This window comes from Rhinatrema bivittatum, chromosome 5, assembly GCF_901001135.1.
Source record: "Rhinatrema bivittatum chromosome 5, aRhiBiv1.1, whole genome shotgun sequence".
Lineage (NCBI taxonomy): Eukaryota > Metazoa > Chordata > Amphibia > Gymnophiona > Rhinatrematidae > Rhinatrema > Rhinatrema bivittatum.
In genome coordinates, this window is record NC_042619.1 from 294,928,824 (window position 1) to 294,943,464 (window position 14,641).

The 14,641-nt window shown below is 47.9% G+C and overlaps 1 protein-coding gene across 1 annotated transcript in view; it reads right to left on the reverse strand.

Annotated features, from left to right (window-relative positions):
• Positions 1–14,156, reverse strand: part of LOC115092809 (indoleamine 2,3-dioxygenase 2-like) — a 73,690-nt gene extending 59,534 nt beyond the window's left edge. The window contains exon 1 of the mRNA XM_029604137.1: positions 13,826–14,156. Coding sequence (XP_029459997.1) covers positions 13,826–13,927 — 102 coding nt within the window. The 5' untranslated portion in view covers positions 13,928–14,156. The remainder of the gene's footprint in view (positions 1–13,825) is intronic.
• Between the last annotated feature and the right edge of the window lie 485 nt (positions 14,157–14,641).

Here is a 14,641-nt window from a genome sequence, read left to right on the forward strand (position 1 = left end):
AATACTGTGCCTGTCCGTCCACTGTCCAGGCCTTATGTCCCTACTGAAGCTTGACCTCAAACACTGTGTCTGTCCATCCACTGTCCAGGCCTAGGGATGTGAATCGTTTTAGGACGATTAAAATTATCGTCCGATAATTTTAATATCGTCTTAAACCGTTATGGAACACAATACAATAGAGATTCTAACGATTTATCGTTATAAATCGTTAGAATTGTGAGCCGGCACACTAAAACCCGCTAAAACCCACCCCCGACCCTTTAAATTAAATCCCCCACCCTCCCGAACCCCCCCCAAATAACTTAAACATTTCCTTGCCAAATCCTACCTCCTTCAATCCCCCACCCTCCCGAACCCCCCCTAAATGACTTAAATTACCTGGGGGTCCGGAACGGCAGCGGTCCGGAACGGGCTCCTGCTACTGAATCTTGTTGTCTTCGGCCGGCGCCATTTTCCAAAATGGCGCCGAAAAATGGCGGCGGCCATAGACCAACAGGATTCGACGGCAGGAGGTCCTTCCGGACCCCCGATGGACTTTTGGCAAGTCTTGTGGGGGTCAGGAGGCCCCCCACCAAGCTGGCCAAAAGTTCCTGGAGGTCCAGCGGGGGTCAGGGAGCGAGGCGCCGGAACCCTCGCTGAACGACCTCCTGCAGTCGATCTCCTGCCGGCGCCATTTTCCGTATGGAAAACGATTCGCGGCGGGAAATCGCTCCCTGACCCCCGCTGGACCTCCAGGAACTTTTGGCCAGCTTGGGGGGGGCCTCCTGACCCCCACAAGACTTGCCAAAAGTCCAGCGGGGGTCCGGAAGGACCTCCTGCCGTCGAATCCTGTTGGTCTATGGCCGCCGCCATTTTTCGGCGCCATTTTGGAAAATGGCGCCGGCCGAAGACAACAAGATTCAGTAGCAGGAGCCCGTTCTGGACCGCTGCCGTTCCGGACCACCAGGTAATTTAAGTCATTTGGGGGGGGGTTCGGGAGGGTGGGGGATTTAATTTAAAGGGTCGGGGGTGGGTTTTAGCGGGTTTTAACGATTTTAACGATATATCACGATATTTTACCCCCCCAAACGGCAACAATACGATTCCCTCCCCCTCCCAGCCGAAATCGATCGTTAAGATGATCGAGGACACGATTCACATCTCTATCCAGGCCTTATAATCCCTACAAAGGCTTGACCTCAAATGCTGTGCCTGTCCGTCCACTGTCCAGGCTTTACATCCCTACATGGGCCTGACCTCAAACGCTGTGCCTGTCCGTCCAGACCTTACATCCCTATGAGGGCCTGACCTCAAACACTGTGCCTGTCCATCCACTGTCCAGGCCGTATGTCTCTACGCTGTGCCTGTCCATCCAGGGATTGCGTCCCTACAAGGGCTTGACCTCTAATGCTGTGCCTGTGCATCCACTGTCCAGGCCTTATGTCCCTAAAAGTTCTTGACCTCTAACACTGTGCCTGTCCTTCCTTTTCCAAGCCTTATGTCCCTACAAAGGCTTGACCTCAAATGCTGTGCCTGTCCATCCACAGTCTAGGCCTTACGTCCTTACAAAGGCCTGACCTCTAATGCTGTGCCTGTCCGTACAGGCCTTATGTCCCTAGGAGGACTTGACCTCAAATGCTGTGCCTGTCTGTCCACTGTCCAGGCCTTATGTCCCTACACGTGCTTGACTTCAAATGCTGTGCCTGTCGGTCCACTGTCCAGGCCTTATATCCCTAAAAAGGCTTGACCTCAAATGCTGTCCCATTCCATCCACTGCCGAAGCCTTAGGTCCCTACAAGGGACTGACCTCAAAGGCTGTGCCCGCTATGCCTGTCCATCCACTGTGTAGGCCTTATGTCCCTACAAGGGCCTGACCTCTAAGGCTGTGCCTGTCTGTCCAGGCCTTAATTCCATACAAGGGCTTGACCTCAAACACTGTGCCTGTCCATCCAGGCCTTACGTTCCTATCAGGGTTGACATCAAATGCTGTGCCTCTCCATCCAGGCCTTACATCCCTACGAGGGCTTGACCTTAAATGCTGTGCCTTTCCGTCCACTGTCCAGGCAATACATCTCTACAAGGGCCTAACCTCAAACGCTGTGCCTGTAGTCCAGACCTTATATCCCTACAAGGGCTTGACCTCAAACACTCTGCCTGTCTGTCCATGCCTTACAGCCCTATGAGGACCTGACCTCAAATAAGGGGACTGTCCATCCACTGTCCAGGCCTTATATCCCTACAAGGGTTTGATCTCCAATGCTGTGCCTGTCTGTCCACTGTCCAGGCCTTGTCCCTATAAGGGCTTGACCTCTAATGCTTTGCCTGTCTGTCCACTGTCATGGCCTTATGTACCTACAAGTGCTTGACCCCTACACTGTGCCTGTCCGTCCACTGTCCAAGCCTTATGTCCCTACAAATCTTGACCTTAAACGCTGTGCCTGTTTGTCCACTGTCCATCCCTTATGTCCCTACAAGGGCCTGACCTCTAATGCTGTGCCTGTCCATCCAGGCCTTATGTCCCTACTGAGGCCTGACCTCAAATGCTGCGCTTGTCCATCCACTATCTAGGCCTTATGTCCCTACAAGGGCTTGACCTCTAATGCTCTGCCTGTCTGTCCACTGTACAGGCCTTATGTCCCTACAAGGGCTTGACTGGTCCATCCACTGTCCAGTCCTTATTTCCCTGGAAGGACTTGACCTATAATGCTGTGCCAGTCCCTCCACTGTCCAGGCCTTATGTCCCTATAAGGGCTTGACCTCAAACGCTGAACCTGTCCGTCGTCCACTGTCCAGGCCTTATGTCCCAGCAAGGGCTTGACCTCAAATGCTGTGCCAGTCCATTCTGGCCTTATATCCCTACAATGACTTGACGTCTAATGCTGTGCCTATCCGTCTACTGACCAGGCCTTATTTCCCTACAGGGGTTTGACCTCTAATGCTGTGCCTGTCTGTCCACTGTCCAAGCCTTATGTCCCTACAAAGGTTTGACCTCAAATGCTGTGCCTGTCCGTCCACTGTCCAGGCCTTACATTCCTATAAGGGCCTCACCTCTAATGCTGTGCCTGTCCGACCAGGCCTTATGTCCCTAGAAGGGCCTGACCTCGAACGCTGTGCCTGTCCGTCCACTGTCCAGGCCTTACGTCCATTCAAAGGCCTGACCTCTAACACTTTGCCTGTCCATCCAAGACTTGTGTCCCTATAAGGGCTTGACCTCAAATACTGTGCCTGTCCATCCAGGCCTTATGTCCCTACTGGGGCCTGACCACAAACACTGTGCCTGTCCATCTACAGGCTGTACGTTTCTACGCTGTGCCTGTCCATCCAGGGATTACGTCCCTACAAGGGCTTGACTGCTAACGCTGTACATGTCCATCCACTGTCCAGGCCTTATGTCCCTACAAGGGCTTGACCTCTAATGCTGTGCCTGTCCGTCCACTCTCCAGGCCTTATGTCCCTAAAAGGGCTTGACCTCTAACACTGTGCCTGTCCTTCCTTTTCCAAGCCTTATGTCCCTACAAAGGCTTGACCTCAAATGCTGTGCCTGTCCATCCACTGTCCAGGCTGTACATCCGTACAAGGGCCTTACATCAAACGCTGTGCCTGTCTACCCAGACTTTATATCCCTACAAGGTCTTGTCCTCAAACACATGCCTTACAGCCCTATGAGGGCCTGACCTCAAACACGGTGCCTGTCCATCCACTGTCCAGGCCTTATGTCCCAACAAGGGCTTGATCTCTAATGCTTTGCCCGTCTATCCACTGTCCAGGCCTTGTGTCCCTACAAGGGCTTGATCCCTAATACTGTGCCTGTCTGTCCACTGTCCAAGCCTTATGTCCCTACAAAGGCCTGACCTCTAATGCCGTGCCTGTCCATCCAGGCCTTATGTCTCTACAAGGGCCTGACCACAAACACCGTGCCTGTCTGTCCACTGTCCATGCCTTATGTCCCTACAAGGGTCTGACTTCTAACATTGTGCCTGTCCATCCAGGACTTACGTCCCTAAAAGGGCTTGACCTCAAATGCTATGCCTGTACATCTAGGCCTTATGTCCCTACTGAGGCCTGACCTCAAACGTTGTGCTTGTCCATCCACTATCCAAGCCTTATGTCCCTACAAGGGCTTGACCTCTAATGCTGTGCCTGCCTGTCCACTGTCCAGGTCCTTATGTCCCTACAAGGGCTTGACCTGTCCGTCCACTGTCCAGGCCTTATGTCCCTAGAAGGACTTGACCTCTAATGCTGTGCCTGTCCATCCACTGTCCAAGCCTTATGTCCCTACAAAGGCTTGACCTCAAACGCTGTGCCTGTCCGTCCACTGCCCAGGCCTTACGTTCCTACAAGGGCCTCACCTCTAATGCTGTGCCTGTCTGACCAGGCCTTATGTCCCTAGAAGGGCCTGACCTCAAACACTGTGCCTGTCCGTACACTGTACAGGCCTTACTTCCATACAAAGGCCTAACCTCTAACACTTTGCCTGTCCATCCAATACTTACGTCCCTACAAGGGCTTGACCTCAAATACTGTGCCTGTCCATCCAGGCCTTTTGTCCCTACTGGGGCCTGACCTCAAACACTGTGCCTGTCCATCCACTGTCCAGGCCGTATGTCTCTACGCTGTGCCTGTCCATCCAGGGATTACGTCCCTAGAAGGGCTTGACCTCTAATGCTGTGCCTGTCCATCCAGGCCGTACGTCCCTACAAGGGCTTGACCTCTAATGCTGTGCCTGTTCGTCCACTGTCCAGGCCTTGTCCCTACAATGGCTTGACCTTAAACGCTGTGCCTGACCATCCACTGTCCAGGCCTTACGTCCTTACAAGGGCCTGACCTCTAATGCTGTGCCTGTCCGTACAGTCCTTACATTCCTAGGAGAGCTTGACCTCAAATGCTGTGCCTGTCTGTCCACTGTCCAGGCCTTATGTCCCTACAAGTGCTAGACCTCAAACGCTGTGCCTGTCCATCCACTGTCCAGGCCTTATGTCCCTACAAGTGCTTGACCTCAAATGCTGTGCCTTTCTGTCCACTGTCTAGGCCTTATGTCCCTACAAGGGACTGACCTCTAAGGCTGTGCCCACTGTGCCTGTCCATCCACTGTGTAGGCCTTATGTCCCTACAAGGGCCTGACCTCTAAGGCTGTGCCTGTTTGTCCAGGCCTTACTTCCATACAAGGGCTTGACCTCAAATGCTGTGCCTGTCCGTCCACTGCCAGGCCTTACATTCCTAGAATGGCTTGACCTCAAGCGCTGTGCCTTTCCGTCCAGGCCTTACGTCCCTATGAGAGCTTGACCTCAAATGCTGTGCCTGTCCATCCACTGTCCAGGCTGTACATCGCTACAAGGTCCTTACCTCAAATGCTGTGCCTGTCCATCCAGACCTTACATCCCTACAAGGGCTTGACCTCAAACACTGTGTCTGTCTGTCCATGCCTTACAGCCCTATGAGGGCCTGACCTCAAACACGTTGCCTGTCCATCCACTGTCCAGGCCTTATGTCCCTACAAGGGTTTGATCTCTAATGCTGTGCCTGACTGTCCACTGTCCAGGCCTTGTCCCTATAAGTGCTTGACCTCTAATCCTTTGCCTGTCTGTCCACTGTCCAGGCCTTATGTCCCTACAAGGGTCTGACCTCTAACATTGTGCCTGTCCATCCAAGACTTACATCCCTACAAGGGCCTGACCTCAAACGCTGAGCTTGTCCATCCACTATCCAGGCCTTATGTCCCTACAAGGGCTTGACCTCTAATGCTGTGCCTGTCCATCCACTGTCCAGGCCTCATGTCCATACTAGGGCTTGACCTCAAATGCTGAGCCGGTCCGTCCACTATCCAGGCCTTATATCCCTACAAGGGCTTGACCTCTAATGCTTTGCCTGTCTGTCCAATTTCCAGGCCTTATGTCCCTAGAAGGACTTGACCTCTAATGCTGTGCCTGTCCATCCACTGTCCAGGCCTCATGTCCATACTAGGGCTTGACCTCAAATGCTGAGCCGGTCCGTCCACTATCCAGGCCTTATGTCCCAACAAGGGCCTGACCTCTAACGCTGTGCCTGTCCATTCTGGCCTTATATCCCTACAAGGACTTGACTTCTATTGCTGTGCCTATCTGGCTACTGACCAGGCCTTATGTACCTACAAGGGCTTGACCTCAAACCTTGTGCCTGTCTATCCACTGTCCAGGCCTTACATTCCTACAAGGGCCTCACCGCTAATGCTGTGCCTGTCTAACCAGGCCTTATGTCCCTAGAAGGGCTTGACCTCAAATGCTGAGCCGGTCCCTCCACTGTCCAGGCCTTACATCCCTACAAGGGCCTGATCTCTAATGCTGTGCCTGTCTGTCCACTGTCCACGCCTTGTGTCCCTACAAGGGCTTGACCTCTAATGCTGTCCATCCACTGTCCAGGCCTTATGTCCCTACAAGGGCTTGACCTCTAATGCTGTGCCTGTCTGTCCACTGTCCACGCCTTGTGTCCCTACAAGGGCTTGACCTCTAATGCTGTCCGTCCACTGTCCAGGCCTTATGTCCCTACAAGGGCTTGACTTCAAATACTGTGCCTGTCCATCCAGGCCTTATGTCCCTACTGAAGCCTGACCTCAAACACTGTGTCCATCCACTGTCCAGGCCTTACTTCCCTACAAGGGCCTGATCTCTAATGCTGTGCCTGTCCGTCCACTATCCAGGCCTTATGTCCCTGCATGTGCTTGACCTCTAATGCTGTGCCTGTCTGTCCACTGTCCACGCCTTGTGTCCCTACAAGGGCTTGACCTCTAATGCTGTCCGTCCACTGTCCAGGCCTTATGTCCCTACAAGGGCTTGACTTCAAATACTGTGCCTGTCCATCCAGGCCTTATGTCCCTACTGAAGCCTGACCTCAAACACTGTGTCCATCCACTGTCCAGGCCTTACTTCCCTACAAGGGCCTGATCTCTAATGCTGTGCCTGTCCGTCCACTATCCAGGCCTTATGTCCCTGCATGTGCTTGACCTCTAATGCTGTGCCTGTCTGTCCACTGTCCACACCTTGTGTCCCTACAAGGGCTTGACCTCTAACGCTGTGCCTGTCCGTCTACTGTCCAGGCCTTATGTCCCTACAAGAACTTTACCTCTAACGGTTTGCCTGTCCATCCACTGTCCAGGCCTTACATCCCTATAAGGTCCTGACCTCTAACGCTATGCCTGTCCATCCAGGCCTTATGTCCCTAGAAGTGCCTGACCTCAAAAGCTGTTCCTGTCTATCCACTGTTCAGGCCTTATGTCCCTACAAGGGCCTGACCTCTAATGCTGTGTCTGTCTGTCCAGCTTGGAGCTTGGATATTTCATATGCTCAATAGTTTTCATGACCTTCATAATACAGGCCATTTTCCCTAGATGTTTCTTAGGTGCCATCATTAATGTTTCTTGTGCTATAGAAAACTGGTGGTAGTTGTACTCTAGTTCATCCTCTGTGTTCCCATAGTTTACAGAGGCACTGTAGGGTACAATGTCAACATAGGTTGATATTGTAGATTTGGACTTGAGTAGCAGTTTTCTTATTTCTCCGAGCTCTTCAAGTTCTTTTGTCATCAGGTGAAGTGCATAAGTACAATTAATAGCTTCTGGGTATTCACTAGACACCAATGGAACCACCACACTCTAGGGGCCAACAATCCATTCTAGGGAGCCCTTTCCTGCGCAAAGGTAAGGGAACTCTCCCCAGGTATAGCCAGCCTATCTCTTAACAACCGCTGACCCATGTTGAACCACTGTTCACATGGAAACCTCCTCCTCCTCGGCCTTCAAAATTCTCGTTTGTATATCTGCTATATCCACCAGATTTTAAAAGACCAGTGAGATCTCACTAGGCGCCAACGGAAACACCCCACTCTAGGGGCGAACCCATTCTAAGGAGCCCTTTCCTGCACAAAGGAAAGGGAACTCTCCCCAGGGCCAGCCTGTCTTGCCCCTATCAAAACCACAGGGACCTGACTACCTCAGCTCTGCCAGCCTGTCTTTCCCCTGTCAATGTTCTGCCACTCTGCCTTGCTGCCATACACCAGATGACTCACTCTACTCCTTGTGGTGTTCTTACCACTATCACGGTTCCTCAATGTGTTGGTGCTAGTCTTTCTGCTGCTTTGTCCCTTTATCACACCTTGTGGTTTTTTCTGACACTCTTTCTGCTTGCTATGTGTTGATGCCACTTGTCTTGCCACTTTGCCTGTCGTGCTGCCTTCGAGGGTTCATGCAACTGTTTTCAGTGCTCTCTTTTGAAGCTGTGGTGTGTTTTTGACAGTCTCGCTGCTACTTTTAAAGCACTCTTGCCACTCCTGGTACCCCTTTGCCCCTTTACAGTGCCTTAGGCTATTCATGCCACTTTGGTGCCACTTTGCCACAGTCTAAGTACCTTGGAGCTCTTTTCTTGTTCTGATGATTGCTTCCCAGTAGTTCATCAAATTGATAAGAAAACCCCAATTCTACAGCCAAAAATAGGCTGCAAATACTTCCCCTATTGACTTTAATGGGAAAACGGAAAACGAATAAAACTAATCAACGAATTGTTTTTTCCCCCTATGAAACTAATGCAATGAATTTGGGTCCCAGCGAAACGAAAACCGAATCGAAACAAATTTTTTCCTTTTGCACATCCCTAGTGGCAGCTCACACAGTTGCATCGGGCACCTGGTTATTTGCAGCATACGCACATCTGTGCTGGGGGGGCCGCCCATTACTTTCTACAGTTTGATAATTTCATGGAGTGTCCCCTTGTTTTTAACAAACCTGCCTTTGAAAGATTAAGTAATCGCCCTTTATTTACCTGTTCCACCCTACTTGTGATTTTAGAAATGTCTGTTATGTCCCTCCCTCAGTTGTCATTTTCTTTTGCCTTTGTAACTCTTAATAGTTTTCCACTGAAGCCCAGTACAGAGTAGGCTTTAATTACATACTACAAAAGTGTTCTACAGTAGATCACATCTGTAAACGATAACGTGCAACATAGACAATGCACAACATAGTGTGTTTGCATGGTCAGTGCCCACCCATCTTCTTTGGGAATGACCATGGCCTTCTTGAAGAGCAAACATTCCTCTTTCACAACAGCAGAATATTATGGTTTTACAGCTACAATCAGCTCTTTGGCACCACAAAAAAAGTTTCCTTCCAAGCAGCAAAGCAAAACTTGGATGGAATGCTGATGGTAAAGTTTCTGAAAGAACTTTACCCCTTTTATGCTGCAAGAGGCTCTGGGGATTATTTGCCTTTCTGCACTGCAGTCTGTTGCCAGATTACACGCCAATAGCCTTCCAGGACTGTCTTCGTTATGTGCTTTGTTAAGTGCATAGCACTCATGAATGATTAAAATTATATATATATATATAAAGATAGATGCACACACGCAAATGTGGGAGGGGGATATATGTATAGAGATAGATATACATACACTATAGATACATTTATTTGTAGAAGCTGGCTAATTATTTATATTTAAAACAAACTGTGTTCTTGTGCATATGACAGGTTTTGTAAAATATTATTCCAACCTGTGGAAATAGCTGCCGGAAGATGTGGTCAAGGTTAAAAGTTGAGCTGGGTTTAAAAAAAAGGTCTGGTTACGTTTTTGGAGGACAGATACTTTAACAATTATAAGCCAGGTAAGAGCGGGGGCTCACCGGCTCTTACTTCTGGGAGTGAGCACAAATAAATGGATCTTCCAGGTACTTTCTGTTGATCCGGACCGGCATGGTCAGAGACAGGATGCTGGGCTCGATGGACCTTTGGTCTAACCCAGCATGGCACGTCTTCTTACACTCTAAATTAATTACAGGAGCTTAAGCATTAGAGAGAATACATGCAAGATAATTAGAGGCTAATGAAACTTTCTCTGGCAGAACCAGCCCAGTTATGGAGCTACAAGATAGCAAATAGGCCGAAAAAAAAGAGCCCAGGATGGGGCTAAGAAAGCATTTTTACATAGGGGGTCACAGTCTCCATTGTGCCAGTCACTATTTTTAAAATTCCAGGAAAGCTGACACAAACACACAGATTGTATTCAGAGAAATTTGCATAATCCTTATTACCTGAGTGCTGTGCACTTAGCAAAGTTACCTAACTGAAAGTGCTGGTGCATATTTTCTTCTTGGGCAAACTGTTTTCTCTGTAATATGTGAGTTAGGGTAGTGGTTCCCAAATCTATCCTTAGGGACCTCAGCAAGTTGAGTTTTCAGGATATCCGCAATGAATATGCATGAGAGATTTGAATGCCCTGGGCCCCTGAGAATAGATTTGGAAACCACTGAGGCCACAATGTAAAAAGATATGAGTAAAAAATGTATGCTGAACATCTGTGCCATTGGGGGTCATTTTCAAAGGCATTATGTGCTTAAAGGTAACTATTATCGGAGCAATTTTCAAAAGCCATTTACTTGAGTACAGTGCACTTACTCAAGTAAATCCTATGGATCATTCAATGGCAAAGAGTGGAGCAATTTTCCAAAGCCCACTTACTTCAGTAAAGTGCATTTACTCAAGAAAAACCCAGTTTTGCTTGAGTAAATGCTTTTAAAAATCAGGCCCTATGTGTTTAGTGCACAAAATGAGTCAGAAGCATAATAAGCTGACTCATAAAACTTGTGCACAGAAAACAAGGAGACGTCAATATCCATCTAAATGGCTGGTTTTTAATATTTCCCTTGCTTATCCAATTAAAAATGTAGCCAGATAAGTCATTATCTGGCTATGATTTAGTCAATTAAGCAAGGAACATGTGGGGGATGTACTGGGGTGGGTTGAGTTAGCTGAATAACTTATCCAGTCAACTCCGATATTTGGAGTCAGCCGAATACATTATTAAACTAACTTTAATTGTGCTCAAAAGCAGGTATAAAGTTATTGAGGAATTTGTTTCCAAGTAGAATTAGAGTTAACCAGCTATATTCAAAAGATCATAGCCAATTAAGTGGCAAACTGATAAGCGGAAAAAAATAAAGATTGTGGGTCTATTGGCCCAAACACAGCCCCCTCTCTTCCCTCTCAACATAGCTCCAAAGGCTCAGCCTGCAATTTACCCCCACTAAAACCCTTTTTCTCTAGTTTAGAAAACATATACAGGTCAAGACCCATGCTGATCTCAGCTCTTCCTCCCAGCCCTCGATCCCTGGTCTGATTCAATTTGTTAAATATTTCAAACTCCAGGGCCTCCCTTTTCCCCCCCATCCCATCCCAACCCTTACCCTCCCACTCTCCTTGTGCCTTTATTTCAACTGAATTTTCAGCCTGGATCATGGTAGCGGCCTACTGTGATCCGTGCCCGGTGCTTCTGCCATCGCTGAGCTGCTAAGATGGAAGCACAGGCTTCCAGTGTTGGACTTCTAGGAGCTGCGCTGGCTTAGCGACGGCCGAAACGCTGGGCCCAGATGGTGATAGGCTGCCTCCATGATCCAGGCTGGAACCTGAATCATTTAACAAATTAAATCAGACCAGGGAGCAGGGGTGGGGGGATGGGCTGTGACCATCACTGGTCCCGACCAGCATATTTTTCTAAAATAAACAGAAGGGATATTGCAGAGGAAATTGCAGGCTCGGCCCTTTGGAACTAGGGTAGGAGGCAGGAGCGTGTCTTTTATTTGGGCCAGTAGGCCCACAATCTTTTCTTTCTTTCTCCTAGCTACTTAATAGGCTATATTCTTTCGATAATAGCTGGTTAAGTCTAAAGTTATCTAGCTTATCATAGCTGGATAACTTTATACTGTACCGAACTGACAATATTCAAAAGAATATCCAGTTAGGTTTAAAGGTATCCGGCTACAGTTAGCCAGAAAATTTTAATCAGGGTTATTTAGTGGGACATTTATCCCAGTGAATATCTAGTGCAAGTTATCCAGCTACAGTTAGTAAAGTTAATTTATGGGAGTGACAGTGGAATTCATGTTGTCAGGGTCCTGCATTCAGCATTTACAATCATTAAACATGATGAGCTCTTCAGTAAGCCGGTGAAGACCCTGACAACAAGAACTCCAGTTTTAGCCCCATAAATTAACTTTACTTCCGAGCAGGAGTTACATTTCCAGCTTTAAGAAAACCAAGACATGAATTTAAGCCTACACACCGCTCTGCATTAGGAGGTAGTAGCTAATGCTTCTGTTAACCTGGGATTTGCATGAAGGGGTGGTAATCTGTGGGTGCATTTTTACTCAGCGTTGTGTGCACATTTTTTGTGTCCCAAATTCCTAGCTATATTATGAGTACAACGCAGAACGGCATGTTGCCATGCACACAGCACCTTATTACATCATTATGTCATGCGATGAATCCAGCAGGAAGAGGTTTAGTCAGAGCTGGCCATTGTATGTTTACCAGACCCACTTGGAGATCATATAAAGCCACTGAGCTGCAAGAGTTTTAAAACCACAGAGGCTCATTCTTCACATGTGACCTGGTGGCTCAGTATTGCAGGGACCTGGATTCAATTCCCAGGGCTGAGGCTGGGGAAGGTGCAGAAGAGATTCGGTCATTGAACAATGGGAACACCTGCTGGTCAAACTTGGGACCTACGACTGCAAGGTATCGGAAGGAGCTGTGGTTTGTGGCCCTTGGCCAAGAACTGTTGCTGTAGTGGTTTGGTTGAGCGGAGGATGTAAAATTAGGGAAAATCAAGGTAGTTGGGAATTTAGCCCTGTAACCCACTAGAAGTTAGTTCTATTTGAGCTGAAAGCTCAGGGGAGCAGGAGGAAACTACAGGGCCAAAAATAACAAAATGGTGCAAGCCTGAATTGAGTATAACCTGATCTGTTACAAACATTACTGCTAGAACCTAATTCTCTGGAACAACCTACCAGTACCAAAATGTAACAGTAACCTAGTAAATGACAGCAGAAAAAGGCCAAAATGGCCCACTCAGTGTACCCAGCAAGGTGTATCAGTTTGCAACTGCAGGTTACGCCCATGCTTTTCTCAACAGCGTAATCATTTCGATGATCTTTCACTGCCTTTGACTGGTCTGTAGCCGCTGTGAGGTGGCAAATGACACAGCTCAGCATGAGCCCTGCACCAAGGATTCTTCCGGAACCCTGCAATCATAGGCCATAAATTTGGCCACTAAGTGTCACCATTGCATGATGACCAATTCCCTCCCCTACAGATGCCCCTGCAGCATCCCCAGGCCTGGATGATCTGAGACATGGAATCAAACCCCAGTCTCTCCGCATGGCAGCACTTAGCACCTGTCACCGAGTCACTGGGCTGGCCCAATATTTTGCAATATTTTAAGAAACAATGTATTTATATTATGGCTCTACTATGATTCGCAACCAAGACTGCAAGCATTTCATATGGATGATGGCCAGGCTGCCCATGCTGTTCTCTGTTAAGTGACCAGCACTGCAGAGTAGACTCACCATCTCACGGGTGCTAATCCCTTTTATTTTGTACTAATAACATTCCTCCATTTTATGATCCTTTGTCTCTTAGATTCAAGCGTATCCATTGCTCTCCATGCTCTGTCACTGTGAGGGCTGTACCTTAATATTAAGACCATCACTCTCCTAGTAGAGTCATTCACTTGAATAACAACATGCTTTAAAATAACATCATTCCCAAATCATGCTTATTAGTGGCCCTGCAGGTTCAGAAGCAGACTTCATGACACCCACACATTACATTATCTTCTGTTGCTGCCATCTCTATTGACAATTACTTATTTCCCCATCTTTTAATACTGTTTAATCAACCCACACAGTTCTAAACATCACTCAGTCAATCACTGAAATTAAAATAATAAGGTATTTTTCATCTCTGCATGAAGCTGAAAAATCATTGGTTTTAAGGCATCTTCTCCACATTTTTATGTTTGAATCTTCAAAAAATAGAAAGGATACTTACCAGCGGATTTGGAAGAATAAATCCATATTCTTCAGATATATAAAACCTGTCCAAACTAAAAGGCAAAGATTTCTTTTGATAGGCATTGTTGATTTCCATCATCAGATGTTACTATGAGTCTGCCTTCGCCGTGAATCAGCAGGTTATATCTTTACGTAGAGCGGGCAGAAGGCACTGAGCTGTACTGAATGAAACGTAGCTCTTGCCTGTAAGCACAGAACTCTTTATGTGGTTAAATGCTGGCTTCCAGCCTGTCATGACATGATTCTTCCTCCAGAACCCGGGTAAAAGGCAGCCAGTGTGTGCTGAGTGATCGCAGCTTGGTGCTGTTTATTAGAGGATCTGACACGAGTTTGTAAATACCTAGTCCAGGGGTGGAAAGTATATACTGACCAATGACTTGCAGACCAAGCTAAACATTATTGAAATGCCAACTGATAACATTGTAGTATAGGCTGGATTAAAGGGAGAGCAGAAAAGGCCAATGTCCAAGGATCTTTCAAGTTCCGAGTGCACCCAGTGTCTTTCACCAGTTCAGACCTGAATTTCCATTTTCTCCACTTTCATACATTATGTGGGGAGACCCCCAAATTTGAGCCTTTGTTTGGTTTCCAATAGCACAAGAAATTCTGGGTGGGGGAAGAGCCAGGGTTTATCACAGTTGATTTGTCGGGAATTGTGTTGAATGTTTGAACTTGTAGTAATAGTAAATGAGGACTGAATGACATTTTGAGAAAGGTGAGCATTGTAATGTGATATGTTAATGTGGTGTGGGTTAACAGGTGGGGTTCTGCTCCCCGAGTCCGGGGTACATGA